This window comes from Indicator indicator, chromosome 21, assembly GCF_027791375.1.
Source record: "Indicator indicator isolate 239-I01 chromosome 21, UM_Iind_1.1, whole genome shotgun sequence".
NCBI classification, from domain to species: Eukaryota; Metazoa; Chordata; class Aves; order Piciformes; family Indicatoridae; genus Indicator; species Indicator indicator.
Genome location: NC_072030.1, coordinates 2,119,665 through 2,138,501, shown reverse-complemented (window position 1 = coordinate 2,138,501; position 18,837 = coordinate 2,119,665). Strand labels below are relative to the sequence as shown.

The following is an 18,837-nucleotide window of genomic DNA, read 5'->3' as shown; positions in this document are numbered from 1 at the left end:
GCTGCTCTAAGGTCTCCCTGGAGCCTTCTCTTTTCCAGGCTGAACACCCCCAGCTCCCTCAGCCTGTCCTCATAGCAGAGCTGTTCCGACCCCCCGATCATTCTCATGGCCTCCTCTGGACCTGCTCCATCAGGTCAATGTCCTTCCTATATTGAGGGCTCCAGACCTGGATGCAGTACTCCAGGTGAGGTCTCCCCAGAGCAAAATGACAGAATCACCTCTCTGGATCTGCTGCCAACACTGCTTTAGATGCAGCCCAGACAGTCTTGGTGACATCATACCCACTCCTTCAGCTTACTGCTAAACACACTGAGTAGAACCAGGGCTGCTGTTAATCTTCATTTCCTTCTGCTACCTTGTGTAATTAATTTAATTATTTTTTTCCCTCTTTTGTCATTCCACCCCAGAAGAAGCTGTTATTGGTCATGGACCTGATGGCAAAAGTTTGCTACCTACCCTGTCATTTCCAGGCTCCCTCAGTCTTCAGCAGTGAAAGACTTTGTTCACAGCATCACTAGGGTTGGCAAAGACCTCTAAGGTTATCAAGTCCAACATTCTACCCAACACCTCCATGAGAAAAAAATTCTTTCCTTTGAGGGTGTGCTGGAGCCCTGGAGAAGGCTGTCCAGAGAGGTTGTGGAGTTTCCTTCCCTAGAGAGCTTCAAAACCCACCTAGATGTGTTCCTGTGTGACCTGCCCTATGTGGTCCTGCTTTGCAGAGGGCTTGGACTCGATGATCTTTGAAGGTCCCTTCCAACCCCTAGCACTCCATGATTCTATGATTAAACCTCTCCACATTTACTTTGGCTTCCAACTAGAATCTCAGCACACCTGAGCTGCAAGAAGCAACTTGGAAGGACAGTGAATTGTCTGCCTTGGCTAGGGCCACCTCCTTTGTAACAACTCTTACACTGTAAACCTCTTTCTTATAAATCCTGTTTCATTCTGCTGGGTGTCTCTTCTGACATGTTCCTGGTAAGGTTCATTGGCTTCTTTGCTTTTTCATGGGGGGGCTTTGAGTTTGTTTTTCCTTCTAAATGGCAGATGCACTTGGCAATGTCTGTGACCTTGAGCTGTGCACATGAGCAAGCAAGAGAGCCCAGTCCTGCCAGGCTGTTTATGCATTCTGAGAGAGCTCCTTCCAAGAGGGGTGTCTCAAGGAAGACAGAAGCATGATGTGCATACCAAGCCAAGTGCTTCATGATTTATTTATAGGGGAGAGGGGGCATAAGGATTTGCTGAAGGGTGAAAGAAAAATGAAGACTCTGACTTACCTTGTCGGTGTAGACGAAGAACAGAATCACAACAGTGAGCTCCAACAGGAACACAATTAACAGCATGATAAAAAACTGTCAAGAGAAGAAGGGATGGAGGGGAGGGGGGAGAGAAACAAAAAGCAAACCCCATCAACATCGATTTCAGCTTTTTCTGGCCACACAACAGGTCTGTTCAGCAGATCATGCAGCATGGGGAGTGGGAGATACAGGCAGCAAGGCACAAAGCTGCTGGGGCACAGCAGAACGGAAGGCATGCGAGAAGCAGCAGCTGAAACAGCAGGCAAAGGGCTGGGCAGGGAACACAACAGCATCTGGGCACACAAAAGGCTCATTTCTGTCACTGGCTTCAGCAGAAGAGCACAAAACCCCACAGAGATCTGCCCCCAGAGCAGCCCAGTGCTGTGTTTAACAGTGACCCTTCAGGACTCATCCCAGGGTAGGGTTTCTCCATTTTGCTCCCCACTGACAAGGTATCAGCAAACTCCACAGCTTAGACTTCAGACTGCAGGAGAAGGCAGCCAGGTCCATAAAGTCATAGCTGCTTTGGAGAGGAATGGTGAGAGAAGTGGAAGGCACACCAGAAAGCTGTGTGCCAGGTTAGCTCCATGAGCTACACACATCACCTTTCAACTGAAAAGGACTGATCAGTGCTGGAGACACCAAAGCAAAGCCAGTCCACCTATTTTTCTCCTCAGAAACCATGGAACTGGTTAAAACCCAGCAGTCAGAAGCTCAAAGGAGTGGATAAAAAACTTTTCATGCAGGGATTTCAGGTAGATTCTCTAAAACCCTCAGCCTCTGATGGCCTGAGTAAGAGGAACTGTCCTGCTTTTTGATAAGATGCTGGATGGGTGCTGCAGCACAGGTCTGGCAGCAGAAGCACCACAGGGGTTGCAAGGAGTTCAGAACAAGAACTATCAGAGCATTACATGGAAGTCAGTTCTGCAAAGCTGGGCAAGGGAGAGACAGTAATTACAGAGGCAGGCAAAGGTCCTGCTCCCTATAACACAGCCTTCTTACACTTAGCAGCCTGCAAGGCTGGGATTCTAAATCTGAGCAAGACTGACTTAATTGAAATCCCAGCCCCAGGAGAACGAAGCAGTGCCCATCTCTTTAGCTTCAACCACAAGGCTGCAAAGCCATGAAAGTTTAATAGCTACAAAGAATTATCAGATATTCTTCACTGCCTGCTAAGTCAAACCCAAACCCTTGAAGATATGGATTTCTGTGACTGAATGGGGGACAGGAGGTCAGGAAGGGGAAAACACCTTTCTGCACTAGTACAATGACCCTGCCTGCAGAACTCATTGCATTTTGCCCCATGAGCCTTACATTAAAGCCTGCTTTCAAATCTTCCTGGCTAGTGTCTCACACCTGCCTGACCTTAACACTGGATCCTATTAGTGCCCTGTTTTGAATCACAGAGCTCATTCCCACTCCTGATCCAAGCTGATTTCCATGTCATTACCACCCAACCCTGAGCTTCTGGAGGGCTTTGCAAGCCAGCCACAGTGCAGCTTGCTGCTTTCCTCAGGTTAGGACTTCAGGCTGCTGCAGAGCACTGAGTGAAGCAGGACAAAGCCCAGACACTTTGCTGCATTTTATTGGGCTGTGGGGGTACTTCTGCTCATCCCTAAAGCATGGCTTCCCCAAAATGGGCATGCACACACTGCTGGCTCCCTGGGAAACTCCCTGGCACAGTCTGAATCACAGCAGGCAAGTGCTAGAACAAAGGGAGGGCTTGTACCCACTACAAAGAGCAACCAGCATTTCCCACCACAGGACCCCAATTTCTTCAGCTCATCATTCTGCCCAACCTTCCTTTTCTCTGCTCATACATTCTGAGCTTGCTCCTGCCTAGAGGATAAAAGCTTTTGGAAGGACTTCAGAAACAGCACTTCAATTACTTCCAAGAATGAGGCAGGCTCAAGTGTGTTATTCTGGCCAGGTGAAATTTCTGGTGGCTTAGCTGGAAATCCTCTCACACTGCAGTGTTTAAAGCAGGGACCTGAAATAAAGCAGGGCTCCATTTCAGCCCTGTGCCTTTTGTCTTACCCAACTATGAGTGGATTTCTGGGGGGGGAAGTTATTAGCCTTCCAAAGAAGTGCATTTCACACATCCTGCAGAGATGAGAGGGCTCAGCAGCTAAACCTTCAAAGTCTACAAGCATCAGAAGCCCACTCACACCTTTCCTGCAGCTCAGCTATGACCATACAACTCCCAAACCATGGCACAGAGCATCTGCCCACCCTGTGGCACCCACACACACCTGCAGTGCCTTTCTGCATCCCCCCAGAGCTGACAGCCTCCTGTCCTGCTTCACAGCACATGGCCTGCAACAGCAGATACAGCCAGGAACTGGAATTAAACTCAGGGATCTGCTTTTCCTGTGCTCTCAGGAAAGCTTTCCCTCCCTTCTCTGCAGCCACCAGCATGGAGACAGCACAGATGAAGCCAAGGAGGGACTCTGTAGGAGAAGGGGGAGCCTGAGGAAGAATATTTGTAAGAGCAGGTGGGGAATGGTTTGGTTCAGGATAGGTCTGGTGAGCAGAGTTAACTCCAGCTGGTGGCTGCTCACCAGTGCTGTTCCCCACTGGAGTCATGCACTGCATCTTTCAGTGCAAAGGTAAATGAGGTGAAGTCAGCCTCAGGCTGAAGGGTTCAAATTCACCCCCTGCTTGAAGCTACAAGCACCTTAGATGGCAGCAGATTTATCATCCTTCCCCTCTCTGAAGAAGAGCCCTGCCTGAACCCAAACCAACGTGCCAGGAAGTAAAATTGGAGGCTTCAGATGGAGCTGGCTGCAGAGCCTGCACACTTCAGCACATCTTCTGATCCACCAGACTCAAGTGCATGCATGGATGCACACAGGACCTGCTCCTCTACTCCCAAAGCATCGTCCAACCAAAGCTCACTTTCAGTCCCACCTTCACTATTGCTCTCTACAGCTCCCTGCAAGGAGGCCAGTGTTGGCCTCCATCTCCCAAGTAACTAACAACAGGACAAGAGGGAATGGCCTCAAGCTGTACCAGGGGAGGTTTGGGCTGGGCATCAGGAAGAAATTCTTTACTGCAAGAGTGTTCAGGCATTGGAACAGGCTGCCCAGGGAGGTGGTGGAGTCTCCATCCCTGGAGGTGTTCAAAGAATTAACAGATGTAGCACTTTGGGACATGGTCTGAGGGTCATGGAGGCGTTGAGCAGAAGGTTGGACTTACCTTGGAGGTCTTTTCCAACTTTAATAACTCTATGATTTATGATCCCAAAGGGAATGATGCCCAACCTGGGGCCAGAACCAGCCTGGCATATCCCATTCCTGGCATATCCCATTCCTGGCATATCCCATTCCTGGCATACCTTCCCTTTATTTACTTTGAGGGTGCTGGGGCCCTGGAGCAGGCTGCACAGAGAGGTTGTGGAGTCTCCTTCTCTGGAGAGGTTCCAACCCCACCTGGATGACTTCCTGTGCACCTTGGTCTAGCCAAACCTGCATTAACAGTGGGTTGGACTAGATGATCTCCAGAGGTCTCTTCCAAACCTTACCCTTTTATGATTCAAATTTTAAGAGGAGAAACAAAAGCTGCCAAAGGGCTCACAGCCCCTAGCCCCCCAGCATGCCTGCTGGAAACTTTCACAGCTTCTTTGCAAAGAAGTTCTCTCACTGTGGTGATAAATAGAGAGAAGAATAAAAATGAGTTTTGCTTTGGTTCACTGGGGCTGCAGACTGTTGGGATAATAAAGATTTATGCATGGAGAAACAACAAGCCCAGAGCAAAGCATTCCTGGTAAAACTCCATGGAAGAAGATTAATCTGACCTTGTAGAGAGAAAAGCTTTACCACACTGCTTGTCAAATAATGGGATGCAACCAGCAGAGGTTCACTGGAGGGGTACCTGCTGCACAGCCCCTCATCCATCACCCCTGAAATAACCCCCCAGAGGCTGTGATGACAAGGGAGGTAAAGCTGATGCCCTTCTGCCTAGCTTCCACTGCTAGAAGAAGAAGAAAGCTAAGGCTAGGTTCTCAGCTGCTACCTTCATGTCCTACCAAGCATTCCTGGAGGTTAAGGAAGTAGAGAGAAGGAAGCATGCAGCTGCTGCCAAGCCTGCCTCATAGCTACACATCACAGGCTCACAGGATGTTAGGGCTTGGAGGGAACCTCTGGAGATCATCAACTGTAACCCCCTGCCAGAGCAGGACCACAGAATCCAGCACAGGTCACACAGGAACACATCAGACAGGGCTGGAAAGGCTCCAGAGAAGGAGACTCCACAACCTCTCTGGGCAGCCTGCTCCAGGGCTCTGGGACCCTCCCAGTGCAGAAGTTCCTCCTCATGTTGGGGTGGAACCTCCTGTGCTGGAGTTTCCATCCATTGCCCCTTGTCCTATCCCAGGGTGCAATTGAGCAGAGCCTGTCCCTGTCCCTTCCTGCCTGATCCCAGCCCTCAGATAGTTGCAGACACTGATCAGATCCCTCTCAGCCTTCTCCTCTCCAGACTAAAAGGCCTCCTGATGCCAGAGAGAAAAATCTAATAGAGAAGCAGTCTCACCTTGCTCCTCCATCCACATTGGAGCTGTGTTAGGCTTTTGGCCCACCAGATTCAGTTCCTTCATCCACCTTTTTAATACCAGTGGGAGAATCAAGAAGTGTTCCCTGTGCACACATTCAAAGCAGGTCTCCATCACGGCTCCCAAAGGCACAGAGCAGCAAGTTCCTTCTGTTTCCCTCCCAAACAAGTTGTTCTGCTGTCTCAGGTGGAACAGGCACCACTCACCTCTCTGCATGATGATTGACCACCACACACTAATCCACAGGACCTGGGGCTTCTCCTGGGGGTGTACAAGGAATAGTTTGCCAGGGAGGTTGTGGATGCCTCCTCCCTGCGTTGGATGAGGCCTTGAGCAACCTGGGCTAGTGGGAGGTGTCCCTGGCCATGGCAGGAGGTTGGAGTAGATGATCTCCAAGATCCCTTCCAACCTAAGCTATTCTATGATTCTGCTTCCTCACTGCCTCTCCTTACCAGAAGTTCCATCACATTGCCCACATTTCCCTTCCCTCAATGTCAGGAGTCCTCCTCAGATTGAGAGAGAACCGAGAACCACCTGAGAGAGACCTGAGAACTACCTGAGAGAGACCTGAGAACCACCTGAGAGAGACCTGAGAAACACCTGAGAGAGATCTGAGAACCACCTGAGAGAGACCTGAGAACCACCTGAGAGAGATCTGAGAACCAACTGAGAGAGACCTGAGAACCAACTGGGAGAGACCCGAGAACCACCTGAGAGAGATCTGAGAACCAACTGAGAGAGACCTGAGAACCACCTGAGAGAGACCTGAGAACCACCTGAGAGAGATCTGAGAACCAACTGAGAGAGACCTGAGAACCAACTGAGAGAGATCTGAGAACCAGCTGAGAGAGACCTGAGAACCAACTGAGAGAGATCTGAGAACCAACTGGGAGAGACCTGAGAACCAACTGGGAGAGACCTGAGAACCAACTGAGAGAGATCTGAGAACCAACTGGGAGAGACCTGAGAACCAACTGGGAGAGACCTGAGAACCACCTGAGAGAGACCTGAGAACCAACTGGGAGAGACCTGAGAACCAACTGGGAGAGACCTGAGAACCAACTGGGAGAGATCTGAGAACCAACTGAGAGAGACCTGAGAACCAACTGAGAGAGACCTGAGAACCAACTGAGAGAGATCTGAGAACCAGCTGGGAGAGACCTGAGAACCAACTGAGAGAGACCTGAGAACCAACTGAGAGAGATCTGAGAACCAGCTGGGAGAGACCTGAGAACCAACTGAGAGAGATCTGAGAACCAGCTGGGAGAGACCTGAGAAACAACTGAGAGAGACCTGAGAACCAACTGAGAGAGATCTGAGAACCAACTGAGAGAGATCTGAGAACCAACTGAGAGAGACCTGAGAACAACCTGAGAGAGACCTGAGAACCAAATGGGAGAGACCTGAGAACCAGCTGGGAGAGACCTGAGAACCAACTGAGAGAGATCTGAGAACCAACTGGGAGAGACCTGAGAACCAACTGAGAGAGACCTGAGAACCAACTGGGAGAGACCTGAGAACCAACTGGGAGAGACCTGAGAACCAGCTGGGAGAGACCTGAGAACCAACTGAGAGAGATCTGAGAACCAACTGGGAGAGACCTGAGAACCAACTGGGAGAGATCTGAGAACCAACTGGGAGAGACCTGAGAACCAACTGGGAGAGATCTGAGAACCAACTGAGAGAGACCTGAGAACCAACTGAGAGAGACCTGAGAACCAACTGGGAGAGACCTGAGAACCAACTGAGACAGATGAGAGATTGTTCAGCCTGGAGGAAAGCAGGTGGAGGGAAGACCTCCTCACTTTCTATGACTCCTGAAAGGAGGTTGGAGTGAGGTGGGGCTTGGGCTCTGCTCCCAAGCAACAAGGGATAGGCTAATGTGAGGTGTCCCTGCCCATGGCAGGGGGGTTGGAACTAGATGATCCTTGTGGTCCCTTCCAACCCTGACTGAGTCTATGATTCTATGACAAGAGTGGGAGAAGAGGAAATGGCTTCAAGTTGCTGCAGAAGAGGTTTAGGTTGGTCATGAATAACAATTTCTTCCCCCAAAGTGTTGTCAAGCCCTGGCCCAGGCTGCCCAGGGCAGTGGTGGAATCCTCATCCCTGGAAGAGTTTCAAAGCCCTGGAGATGACGTGCTGAGGGCCATGGTTCAGTGGTGACCTGGCAGTGCTGGGTTAATCACAGTGGTTGGACTTAATGCTCAAAGCTCTCTTCCAACCCAAACTCTTCTCTGATCATCCTCAAGCATTTTTAATACCAGGTTTCCTAGAGAGCTTTCTTTATGACATCCTAGTGCACAGCTCCCACAGAATTAGAAGTGGTGTGGCACAGATCTCATCAGCACTCACAAAAAGGAAGAGGAGGGGAAACAAAAGAAACTTTCTTCCAGTCCTGAAAGCAGAAGTGTTTAATGTATCACTACCTGCCACAAGCAGTTTAACATAAATTCCCCACAGGCATTTTGATCTGATGTTTGAATAGGGAGTGGGAACATAATGAAAGGCTCACTTAGGTTTTTCAATTTTTCTTTGATTTTCTTTTCCTTTTTTTTTTGTTTTTTCTTTTTTTCAAGGAACTGAAGGAGAGGAGAACAAGAGAAGGAAAACAAAAAGTGGAAAAGGAAATTCCTTCTTCTGCAGGTGGAAGACTTGTGCAGAAGAAAGATAAAGCAAAGAGTGAAAAATGCCAGGACAGTGGCGAGACAGCAACAAGAATTGCAATGCTAATCAATACAATTCTGTGTATTGATCCACCACAGGAGCTACACAACAAGAGGAAAAGGGCAGCCTGCTCCCACTGATTCCCAGCAGAGTGGCTTCTGATTCTACAACTAGCACCAAAGATTTTGCTGCCACTTGGTTTACAGAATCACAGAATGGTCAGGGTTGGAAGGGACCTCAAGGCTCAGCCAGTCCCAACCCCCTGCCATGGGCAGGGACACCTCACACCACAGCAGGTTGCTCACAGCCACATCCAGCCTGGCTGCAAAACCCTCCAGGGATGAGGCTTCCACCACCTCCCTGGGCAACCTGTGCCAGTCTCTCACCACCCTCATGGGGAACAACTTCTTCCTAACAGCCAATCTCAATCTCCCCACTTCTAGTTTTGCTCCATCCCCCCCAGTCCTGTCACTCCCTGACACCTTCCAAAGTCCCTCCCCAGCTTTCTTGGAGCCCCCTTCAGAATCTGGAAGGCCACCAGAAGGTCTTCTGGGAGCCTTCTCCTCTCCAGCCTGCACAACCCCAACTCTCTCAGGCTGTCTGCAGAGCAGAGCAGCTCCAGCCCTCTGCTCATCCTCATGGCCCTTCTCTGGACACCTTCCAGCACCTCCAGATCCTTCCTGCAACAGAGGCTCCAGAACTGGACACAGAGCTCCAGGAGTGATCTCAGCAGAGTGGAGCAGAGGGGGAGAATTCCCTCCCTGGCCCTGCTGGCCACACTTCTCTTGCTGCAGCCCAGGCTCTGCTTGGCTCTCTGGGCTGCAAGTGCTCACTGCTGGCTCCTGTTGAGCTTCTCATCCCCCAGCACCCCCAAGGCCTTTCCTTCAGGGCTGCTCTCCAGCCAGTCCCTGCCCAGCCTGCATTTGTGCTTGGGATTGCCCTGACCCAGCTGCAGGACCCTGCTCTTGGTCTTGTTGAACCTCCTGAGGTTGGCTTGGGCCCAGCTCTGCAGCCTGTGCAGGTCCCTCTGGATGGATCCCTTCCCTCCAGCCTGTCTGCTGCACCACACAGCTTGGTGCTGAGGAAGTCTCCATGACACTGTCCCTGTCACTGACAAAGATGTTAAACAAGATTGGTCCCAGTGCTGATCTCTGAGGGACTCCACTTGTCACTGGCCTCCACTTTTGCTAGTTCCATGCACAGCTCTTCCTTGCCACCCTCTGTAGCACCTTCCATGCTTCCTTGCTGCTCACAGCAGTTAACACTCCTTGAAAATTTATAATCAGAGATCCATTAAGGTTAGAAAAGACCTCTAAGATCATTGAGTCCAATTGTTAACTCACCACTGCCAGGTCACCACTAAACCATGGTCCTCAGCACCACATCTCCACAGCTTTTCAATCCCTCCAGGGATGAGGACTCCACCACTGCCCTGGGCAGCCTGTTCCAGGCCTTGACAATCCCTTTGGGGAACAAATTGTTCCTCATGTCCATCCTAAACCTCTCCTGGTGTAACTTGAGGCCATTTGCTCTCATCCTGTCACTTGTTCCTCTGGAGGAGATCAACCCCCTCCTTTCAGGGAGTTGTAAGGAGCAAGAAGGTCTCTCCTCAGCCTCACTTTCTCCAGGCTGAACAATCCCAGTCCCCTCAGCCACTTCCTGTAAGACTTCTGCACTAAGCAAGCTGTGCTGGTGGGAGGTGTCCCTGCCCATGGCAGGGGGTTGGGGCTGGATGAGCTTTGAGGTGCCTTCCAAAACAACCATTCTATGAACCTGTGACTAAGGCCACCCTTTTCTGATTCCAGCTGAGCCCGCAGCAGAGGGACCTCTGTTTCACAATCCTGAGCAGGAAGAAAAGCAGAAACATCAAAAGAACCCTGCTGAAGCCAGGAGGCATTGTTTGCCTGCCTCCCTCATCCAGCTGCACCCACCTTCAGAGGCAGGATTATATACACCAGGCTGTATGCTTATCTCAGGAAATCCTGGCAGCTCTGATGTCCCTAGAGAACCTAATGATGGAGAACTTTATCTTCCTTCTTCTTGTAGCTGGAGCAAACAAGAATCATGCAAACATCCATGCTTGGCTCACTGAGATCTCTGAGTGACAGCTGCACCACCCACCCCATCCATGTACTTCTGCAGAGGGCTCTTTTTTTAAGGTGTTCTCTTTATTTCCACATCTTCTAGATTTTAATTTTTTTCCTTCCTCTGAATGCAGGGAAATAGGAATGAAAGCTGTTTCCTAAGAGATTAATGAAGCCCTGTCCTGGCTGTGCATTGCCACTGGGTGAAGAACATCTGCCAGCTCCTTAGTTCATAGATTCATAGAATGGGTTGGGTTGGAAGGAACCTTCAAGATCATCCAGTCCCAACCCCCTGCCATGGACCAGCTCAGGAGGCTCAAAGCCTCATCCAGCCTGGCCTTCAACACCTCCAGGCAGGGGACATCCACAGCCTCCCTGGGCAACCTGTGCCAGTCTCTCCCCACCCTCACTCTCAACAATTTCTTCCTCATCTCCACTCTCAATCTTCCTTCTTCCAGCTCAAAGCCATTGTCCCTCATCCTGGCACTCCCAGCCCCTGTCCAAAGTCCCTCCCCAGCTCTCCTGGAGCCCTTCAGGTACTGGAAGCTGCTCTGAGGTCTCCCTGGAGCCTTCTCTTCTCCAGACTGAACAGCCCCAACTCTCCCAGCCTGTCCACCTCAGGCAGGTGCTCCAGCCCTTTGATCATCTTCATGGCCCTCCTCTGGACACCAAGCAGACACCAACCAAGTCCTCTCCAGAGGGTAAAGTTATGAAGCTTTCAGCTATCTAAACTCTGTTCAGAGTTAACCTGGATCAGTGCTGACAAATGCCCACAGCTATGCAAAAATCTCATTTACAGATTGAACTTTTGACCTCCTTTTACCATCTGTCCTCTGCCACTTCCATCATCCTGTCTGTCCTCTGCCACTTCCATCATCCTGTCTGTCCACCTTTCTTTCTAAAGCCAGCAGCAGATGCCAGAGCCAAGCAAGTATTATTTACACCTAACATCACAGCAGCCTAGTGCCAGAGAGCTGACAGGTTTGCCCTGACAGCCCAATACAAATGTCACATCTGGAGAACACAAAGATCCCAGATCAGAGTCTCACCTAATCTGCAACCCAGAGTATGAAATATAAGCAGACTGAAAGGTCTCTTTGATGCTGCTCATTCCTCATTCCCACAGGCTCCTCAGGGAATCTCCTCCCTTAGCCATCATGGCACTGGAGCACTATTTACCCAGGCAAGACCACAGAAAACCATAGAACCACAGTTTGGTTGGAGAAGACTTCCAAGCTCACATCAACCCAACCCCACCATGGCCATCAAACCATGGCCCCAAGTGCCATGGCCACAGGTTTCTGGAACACCTCCAGGCATGGGGACTCCACCACCTCCCTGGGCAGCCTCTGCCAATCCCTGACCACTCTGGCAGCAAAGAAATTATCCTCATCTCCAACCTAAACCCTCCCCTGGCACAATTTCAGGCCATTTCCTCTCCTTCTGTCACCTGAAACTAAGGAGCAGAGCCCAACCCCCACCTCCCTGCTACCTCCTTTCAGAGCCTTGTAGAGGCAGGCGTCCATGGCAGGGGGTTGGATCTAGATGATCTTTAAGGTCCCTTCCAACCCAAACCATTCTATGATTCTCTGAACTTCATGATAAGGCTTTGCTTGCAGCGACAGAAGCTACTAAGATCCATTTCCCTTCCAAACAGACACAGCAAAAGCACTCACAAGAGCTCCAAAATCTCACTGCTGTTACATGGGGTATAAAGGAAGGACCAAAGTACACTGTGGAAAGTTACTCCAGACTAAAGACCAAGTGAATTCAGCCTAGACTAACGAAAGTGGATTTCAACTGCATTAAAGCAGCTGTAATCATCTCTAACATAACTCACTTTGGGAGAAAATTGAGTAAAAGAGAGGCCACACTGCACAAAGGTAAGGGAAGGGCAGACAGAGGGAAATGCTGCTCCCAAATCAGATCAGGCTCCCTGGTCCTCCCATGCAAAGTGTTCCTAAATGAATTTGGATCCCTGTGTGTTGCTTAACTTGCTCCATCAAGCACAATCCAAGTACCTCATGCACTGAAGGGCACTGGATTAGTGCTTCCATCCTGCACTGCAGGGCACTGGATTAGTGCTTCCATCCTGCACTGAAGGGCACTGGATTAGTGCTTCCATCCTGCACTGAAGGGCACTGGATTAGTCCTTTACATCCTGTACTGAAGGGCACTGGATTAGTGCTTCCATCCTGCACTGAAGGGCACTGGATTAGTCCTTTACATCCTGCACTGCAGGGCACTGGATTAGTCCTTTACATCCTGCACTGCAGGGCACTGGATTAGTGCTTCCATCCTGCACTGAAGGGAACTGGATTAGTCCTTTACATCCTGTACTGAAGGGCACTGGATTAGTGCTTCCATCCTGCACTGCAGGGCACTGGATTAGTCCTTTACATCCTGCACTGAAGGGCACTGGATTAGTGCTTCCATCCTGCACTGAAGGGCACTGGATCAGTGCTTCCATCCTGCACTGCAGGGCACTGGATTAGTCCTTTACATCCTGCACTGAAGGGCACTGTATTAGTGCTTCCATCCTGCACTGCAGGGCACTGGATTAGTGCTTCCATCCTGCACTGAAGGGCACTGGATTAGTCCTTTACATCCTGCACTGCAGGGCACTGGATTAGTGCTTCCATCCTGCACTGAAGGGCACTGGATCAGTGCTTCCATCCTGCACTGCAGGGCACTGGATTAGTCCTTTACATCCTGCACTGAAGGGCACTGGATTAGTCCTTTACATCCTGCACTGAAGGGCACTGGATTAGTGCTTCCATCCTGCACTGAAGGGCACTGGATCAGTGCTTCCATCCTGCACTGAAGGGCACTGGATTAGTCCTTTACATCCTGCACTGCAGGGCACTGGATTAGTCCTTTACATCCTGCACTGAAGGGCACTGGATTAGTGCTTCCATCCTGCACTGAAGGGCACTGGATCAGTGCTTCCATCCTGCACTGCAGGGCACTGGATTAGTGCTTCCATCCTGCACTGAAGGGCACTGGATTAGTCCTTTACATCCTGCACTGCAGGGCACTGGATTAGTGCTTCCATCCTGCACTGAAGGGCACTGGATTAGTCCTTTACATCCTTCACTGCAGGGCACTGAATTAGTGCTTCCATCCTGCACTGAAGGGCACTGGATTAGTGCTTCCATCCTGCACTGAAGGGCACTGGATTAGTGCTTCCATCCTGCACTGAAGGGCACTGGATTAGTCCTTTACATCCTGCACTGAAGGGCACTGGATTAGTCCTTTACATCCTGCACTGCAGGGCACTGGATTAGTGCTTCCATCCTGCACTGAAGGGCACTGGATTAGTGCTTCCATCCTGCACTGCAGGGAACTGGATTAGTGCTTCCATCCTGCACTGAAGGGCACTGGATCAGTGCTTCCATCCTGCACTGCAGGGCACTGGATTAGTGCTTCCATCCTGCACTGAAGGGCACTGGATTAGTCCTTTACATCCTGTACTGAAGGGCACTGGATTAGTGCTTCCATCCTGCACTGAAGGGCACTGGATCAGTGCTTCCATCCTGTACTGAAGGGCACTGGATCAGTGCTTCCATCCTGCACTGCAGGGCACTGGATTAGTGCTTCCATCCTGCACTGAAGGGCACTGGATTAGTCCTTTACATCCTGTACTGAAGGGCACTGGATTAGTGCTTCCATCCTGCACTGAAGGGCACTGGATTAGTCCTTTACATCCTGTACTGAAGGGCACTGGATTAGTGCTTCCATCCTGCACTGAAGGGCACTGGATTAGTGCTTCCATCCTGCACTGAAGGGCACTGGATTAGTGCTTTCATCCTGCACTGAAGGGCACTGGATTAGTGCTTCCATCCTGCACTGAAGGGCACTGGATTAGTGCTTCCATCCTGCACTGAAGGGCACTGGATTAGTCCTTTACATCCTGCACTGAAGGGCACTGGATTAGTGCTTCCATCCTGCACTGAAGGGCACTGGATTAGTCCTTTACATCCTGTACTGAAGGGCACTGGATTAGTCCTTTACATCCTGCACTGAAGGGCACTGGATTAGTGCTTCCATCCTGCACTGAAGGGCACTGGATTAGTGCTTCCATCCTGCACTGAAGGGCACTGGATCAGTGCTTCTATCCTGCACTGCAGGGAACTGGATTAGTCCTTTACATCCTGCACTGAAGGGCACTGGATTAGTGCTTCCATCCTGCACTGCAGGGCACTGGATTAGTCCTTTACATCCTGTACTGAAGGGCACTGGATTAGTGCTTCCATCCTGCACTGCAGGGCACTGGATTAGTGCTTCCATCCTGCACTGAAGGGCACTGGATTAGTCCTTTACATCCTGCACTGAAGGGCACTGGATTAGTCCTTTACATCCTGCACTGAAGGGCACTGGATTAGTGCTTCCATCCTGCACTGAAGGGCACTGGATTAGTGCTTCCATCCTGCACTGCAGGGCACTGGATTAGTGCTTCCATCCTGCACTGAAGGGCACTGGATCAGTGCTTCCATCCTGCACTGCAGGGCACTGGATCAGTGCTTCCATCCTGCACTGCAGGGCACTGGATTAGTCCTTTACATCCTGTACTGAAGGGCACTGGATTAGTGCTTCCATCCTGCACTGCAGGGCACTGGATTAGTGCTTCCATCCTGCACTGCAGGGCACTGGATTAGTGCTTCCATCCTGCACTGCAGGGCACTGGATTAGTCCTTTACATCCTGTACTGAAGGGCACTGGATCAGTGCTTCCATCCTGCACTGAAGGGCACTGGATTAGTGCTTCCATCCTGCACTGAAGGGCACTGGATTAGTCCTTTACATCCTGCACTGAAGGGCACTGGATTAGTGCTTCCATCCTGCACTGAAGGGCACTGGATTAGTGCTTCCATCCTGCACTGCAGGGCACTGGATTAGTCCTTTACATCCTGCACCCTCACACCAAAGAAGTCTTTCCTTATGCTGAAGTAGAACCTCCTGTGTTCCAGTTTGTGTCCAATGCCCCTTGTCCTGTCACAGGGCACCACCAAAAGAGCCTGGCACCACCAAAAGAGCCTGGCACCTTCATCCTAACACCTCCTCCCCAGATATTTATAGACATTGATCAGATCTCCTCTCAGCCTTCTTAAGGCTAAACAGCCCCAGAGCTCTCAGTCTTTCTTCACAGCAGAGATGTTCCAGTCCCTTCATCATCCTCATAGCCTCTGTTGGACTCTCTCCAGCAGGTCTCTGTCTCTTTTGAACTGGGAAGCCCAAAACTGGGCACAGCATTCCAGGTGTGGTCTCAGCAGGGGAGAGTAGAGAGGGAGGAGATATGACACAAAACATTGAAGCTCTTCCAGTACTGAGGACTGGCTGCCAGATCCTGACCTCATCCTGCCACAGAAGATGACACAGCTCATTGCTGGTCACACCTGAGCTAGGACTTCAATCCAAAAAAGCACAAAAGAGATGAAAAATCTTGCTCAGAGGAGTTGTACCATTAGACCCAGCCCCCTGCTGCACTGGCACTGGAGCTGTAAGGCAGTAATTACCCCTGGCTGGCCAGACACTTCCTCCACAGCGTGGGGACTTCTACGACTCTAAAGCTGTCCAAAGCTTTCAGCCTCCCACTCCCACTTCAGCCTTTCCAGTGTACATTTCCAGGCACCAAATCATCCTAATTTCAGTTTATCACAGTGACACAGTAGAGAAGAGGCTGGAAGGGACCTCAAGAGATCATCAGGTCCAGAGCAGGATCACTTAGGGCAGCCAGCACAGGAATGTATCCAGGTGGGTTTGGAAAGTCTCCAGAGAAGGAGACTCCACAACCCCCCTGGGCAGCCTGCTCCAGGGCTCCAGTGTTGTTCATTTTAGTTTCAAACCACCTACCTGCAACATAATTAGCCTTTGCTAGGCTAGACCAACTAGTCCTGACTTGTACTGGTTAAAAAGCAGCAGAAACTGACTGACTGAGGCAGAGACTTGGAAAAAGTCCTGTCTTGAGGGCTGGAATTTCCCAGTCACTTCCAGATTTTCACAGGGTGAATTTTTCTTGCGGGCTCCATGCCTCCACTCATTCTGTAGCTCCCAGGGGAGCAACATCAAGATGTGCAGCACAGTGAGGAACAGCCTTTTACAGAGGAACCATCCCCTCACCAAACTGAACCCCAGCTTCACTTCCCACTGAGGTTTGCAGAAGATGATCAGAAGCTGGAGCACCTCTCCTATAAGGACAGACTGAGAAAGTTTGGGCTATTCAGTCTGGAGAAGAGAAGGCTCTAAGGAGACCTTCTTGTGGCCTTCCAGGATCTGAAGGGGGCTCCAAGAAAGCTGGGGAGGGACTTTTTAGGGTCTTAGGGAGTGATAGGAGTGGGGGGGATGGAACAAAACTAGAAATGGGGAGATTCAGATTGGATGTTAGGAAGAAGTTGTTCCCCATGAGGGTGGTGAGAGACTGGAAGAGGTCACCACCCAGGGAGGTGGTGGAAGCCTCATCCCTGGAGGGTTTTGCAGCCAGGCTGGATGTGGCTGTGAGCAACCTGCTGTGGTGTGAGGTGTCCCTGCCCATGGCAGGGGAGTTGAACTGGATGATCCTTGAGGTCCCTTCCAACCCTGACAATTCTATGGTTCTGTGATGGTGAAGCCCTGGACTTGAGCAGCAAGATCACCTCAGTTCCTGGCCTTCAGCTGAACAGGACCCAAACCAGACACTAACTCCAGCTTCAGCAGGCACTCACTACTTGTAAAGTCCAGCTTGGAGTGGCATCAAACTACATGTTGCTGAGACACACCAGGGATGTGGCTCAAGCCTCTGTTAAACCATTGCCAGCTGGCACCTTATTAATCTTTGATTTCACAGCAGTCTCCTCATGCTGGCACCTCTTCTTCCTCAGCCTGTTGAGAGGTAATGACTGGCCAAACCAGCAGGGCCAAATGTGAAGGACTTCATTTCCCATTTAAATCAAACCCAAACTCTTTACAGAGTTTCCTGCTTGAGCTGATCCTTCTGCCTTGGACTTTCAGATTGTCAGTGCCACCAGGGTAGACACTGGCAGCAGGCAGCTACCAAAGCTGAGTGAAAAACCAAACACTGCAAAAGATGTCCTCACGAACCTCTTCTCAAGAGCTCAAGGAAACCCACACCTCTACTAACCACTCCCTTCTTGCAGGTGACCTCCTCCAAAGGCAGGTCAAAAGTATGGTCAGGAATGAGCTAGAAGCTCCTTAAAGCTACCAAAGACCAATTCCAACCTGACTCACATCTCATCCACGTCAAGCAGGCAACTTCTGCTGAAATACAGGGGGCATGGTGACATGCATGGGAACAGAAGCAGCAGCCTGAGAGAGCAAACTCTGCCCCAGCAAAGCAGCTTGGTACTCACACTCAGCAGGAGGCACTTGTTTTCTTTGATGGCACCTATGCAGCCCACGAAGCCAATGATCATGACAAAGGTCCCTGTGACGATCAGCAGGTTGGCAGCTGACAGGGACGGGAAGGATGAGGAGAGGGTGGCAAAGTTCCCCTGGGTAACAGCCAGCCAGATGCCTACTCCAAGGATTCCACAGCCTCCCAGCTGGCAAAACAAAGAGAAACAGAGAAAACTTGGTTATTGTAGCTGAGCAACCCCAGATAGTAACCCAGATCAGCGTGGCTCAGCTGGGGCAAATCAGCAGCACACCGAGTAAGAAAGCAGAGAATTTGGGTTGGAAGAGAACTCCAAGATCATCCAGGCCAACCAGCAACCCAACCCCACCATGGACATCAACCATGGACCCAGGTGCCATGGCCACACATTTCTTGAACACCTCCAGGCATGGGGACTCCACCACCTCCCTGGGCAGCCTCTGCCAATCCCTGACCACTCTGGCAGCAAAGAAATTTTTTTTCATCTCATCATCTTCTCGTCTCATCTTCTCGTCTCATCTAAACTTCTCCTGGCACAATTTCAGGTTATTTTCTCCTTCTATCACCTGAGACTAGGGAGAAAAGACCAACTCCCACCTCACTGCAACCTCCTTTCAGGGGGCTGTAGAGAGCAATGAGGTCTCCCTCAGCCTCCACTCCTCAGGAACTCATCAGCAAGATGTAACACCCAAGAAAAAGACAGAGATTTCCTAAATCCAAGACAGAACATCAAATATCAACCCACTTCCTCTAATGAAAAAGCAAGCACTGAATAAAGGAGAAAATCTCAAAGATTCATGTCCCAAAGACATTGAAACAATACACATCCAAGTAAGGTGTCTCAGAGAGCTGCCCAGAATGGCTGAAGCTCTTCCAA

The 18,837-nt window shown here is 50.5% G+C and overlaps 1 protein-coding gene across 1 annotated transcript in view; it reads right to left on the bottom strand.

Moving 5' to 3' along the window:
* TSPAN4 (tetraspanin 4) overlaps positions 1–18,837 on the bottom strand; it is a 246,559-nt gene that overhangs the window by 59,249 nt on the left and 168,473 nt on the right. The window contains exons 2-3 of the mRNA XM_054390536.1: positions 17,938–18,129; positions 1,275–1,349 (exon numbers count right to left, since the gene is read on the bottom strand). Coding sequence (XP_054246511.1) covers positions 1,275–1,349; positions 17,938–18,129 — 267 coding nt within the window. The remainder of the gene's footprint in view (positions 1–1,274; positions 1,350–17,937; positions 18,130–18,837) is intronic.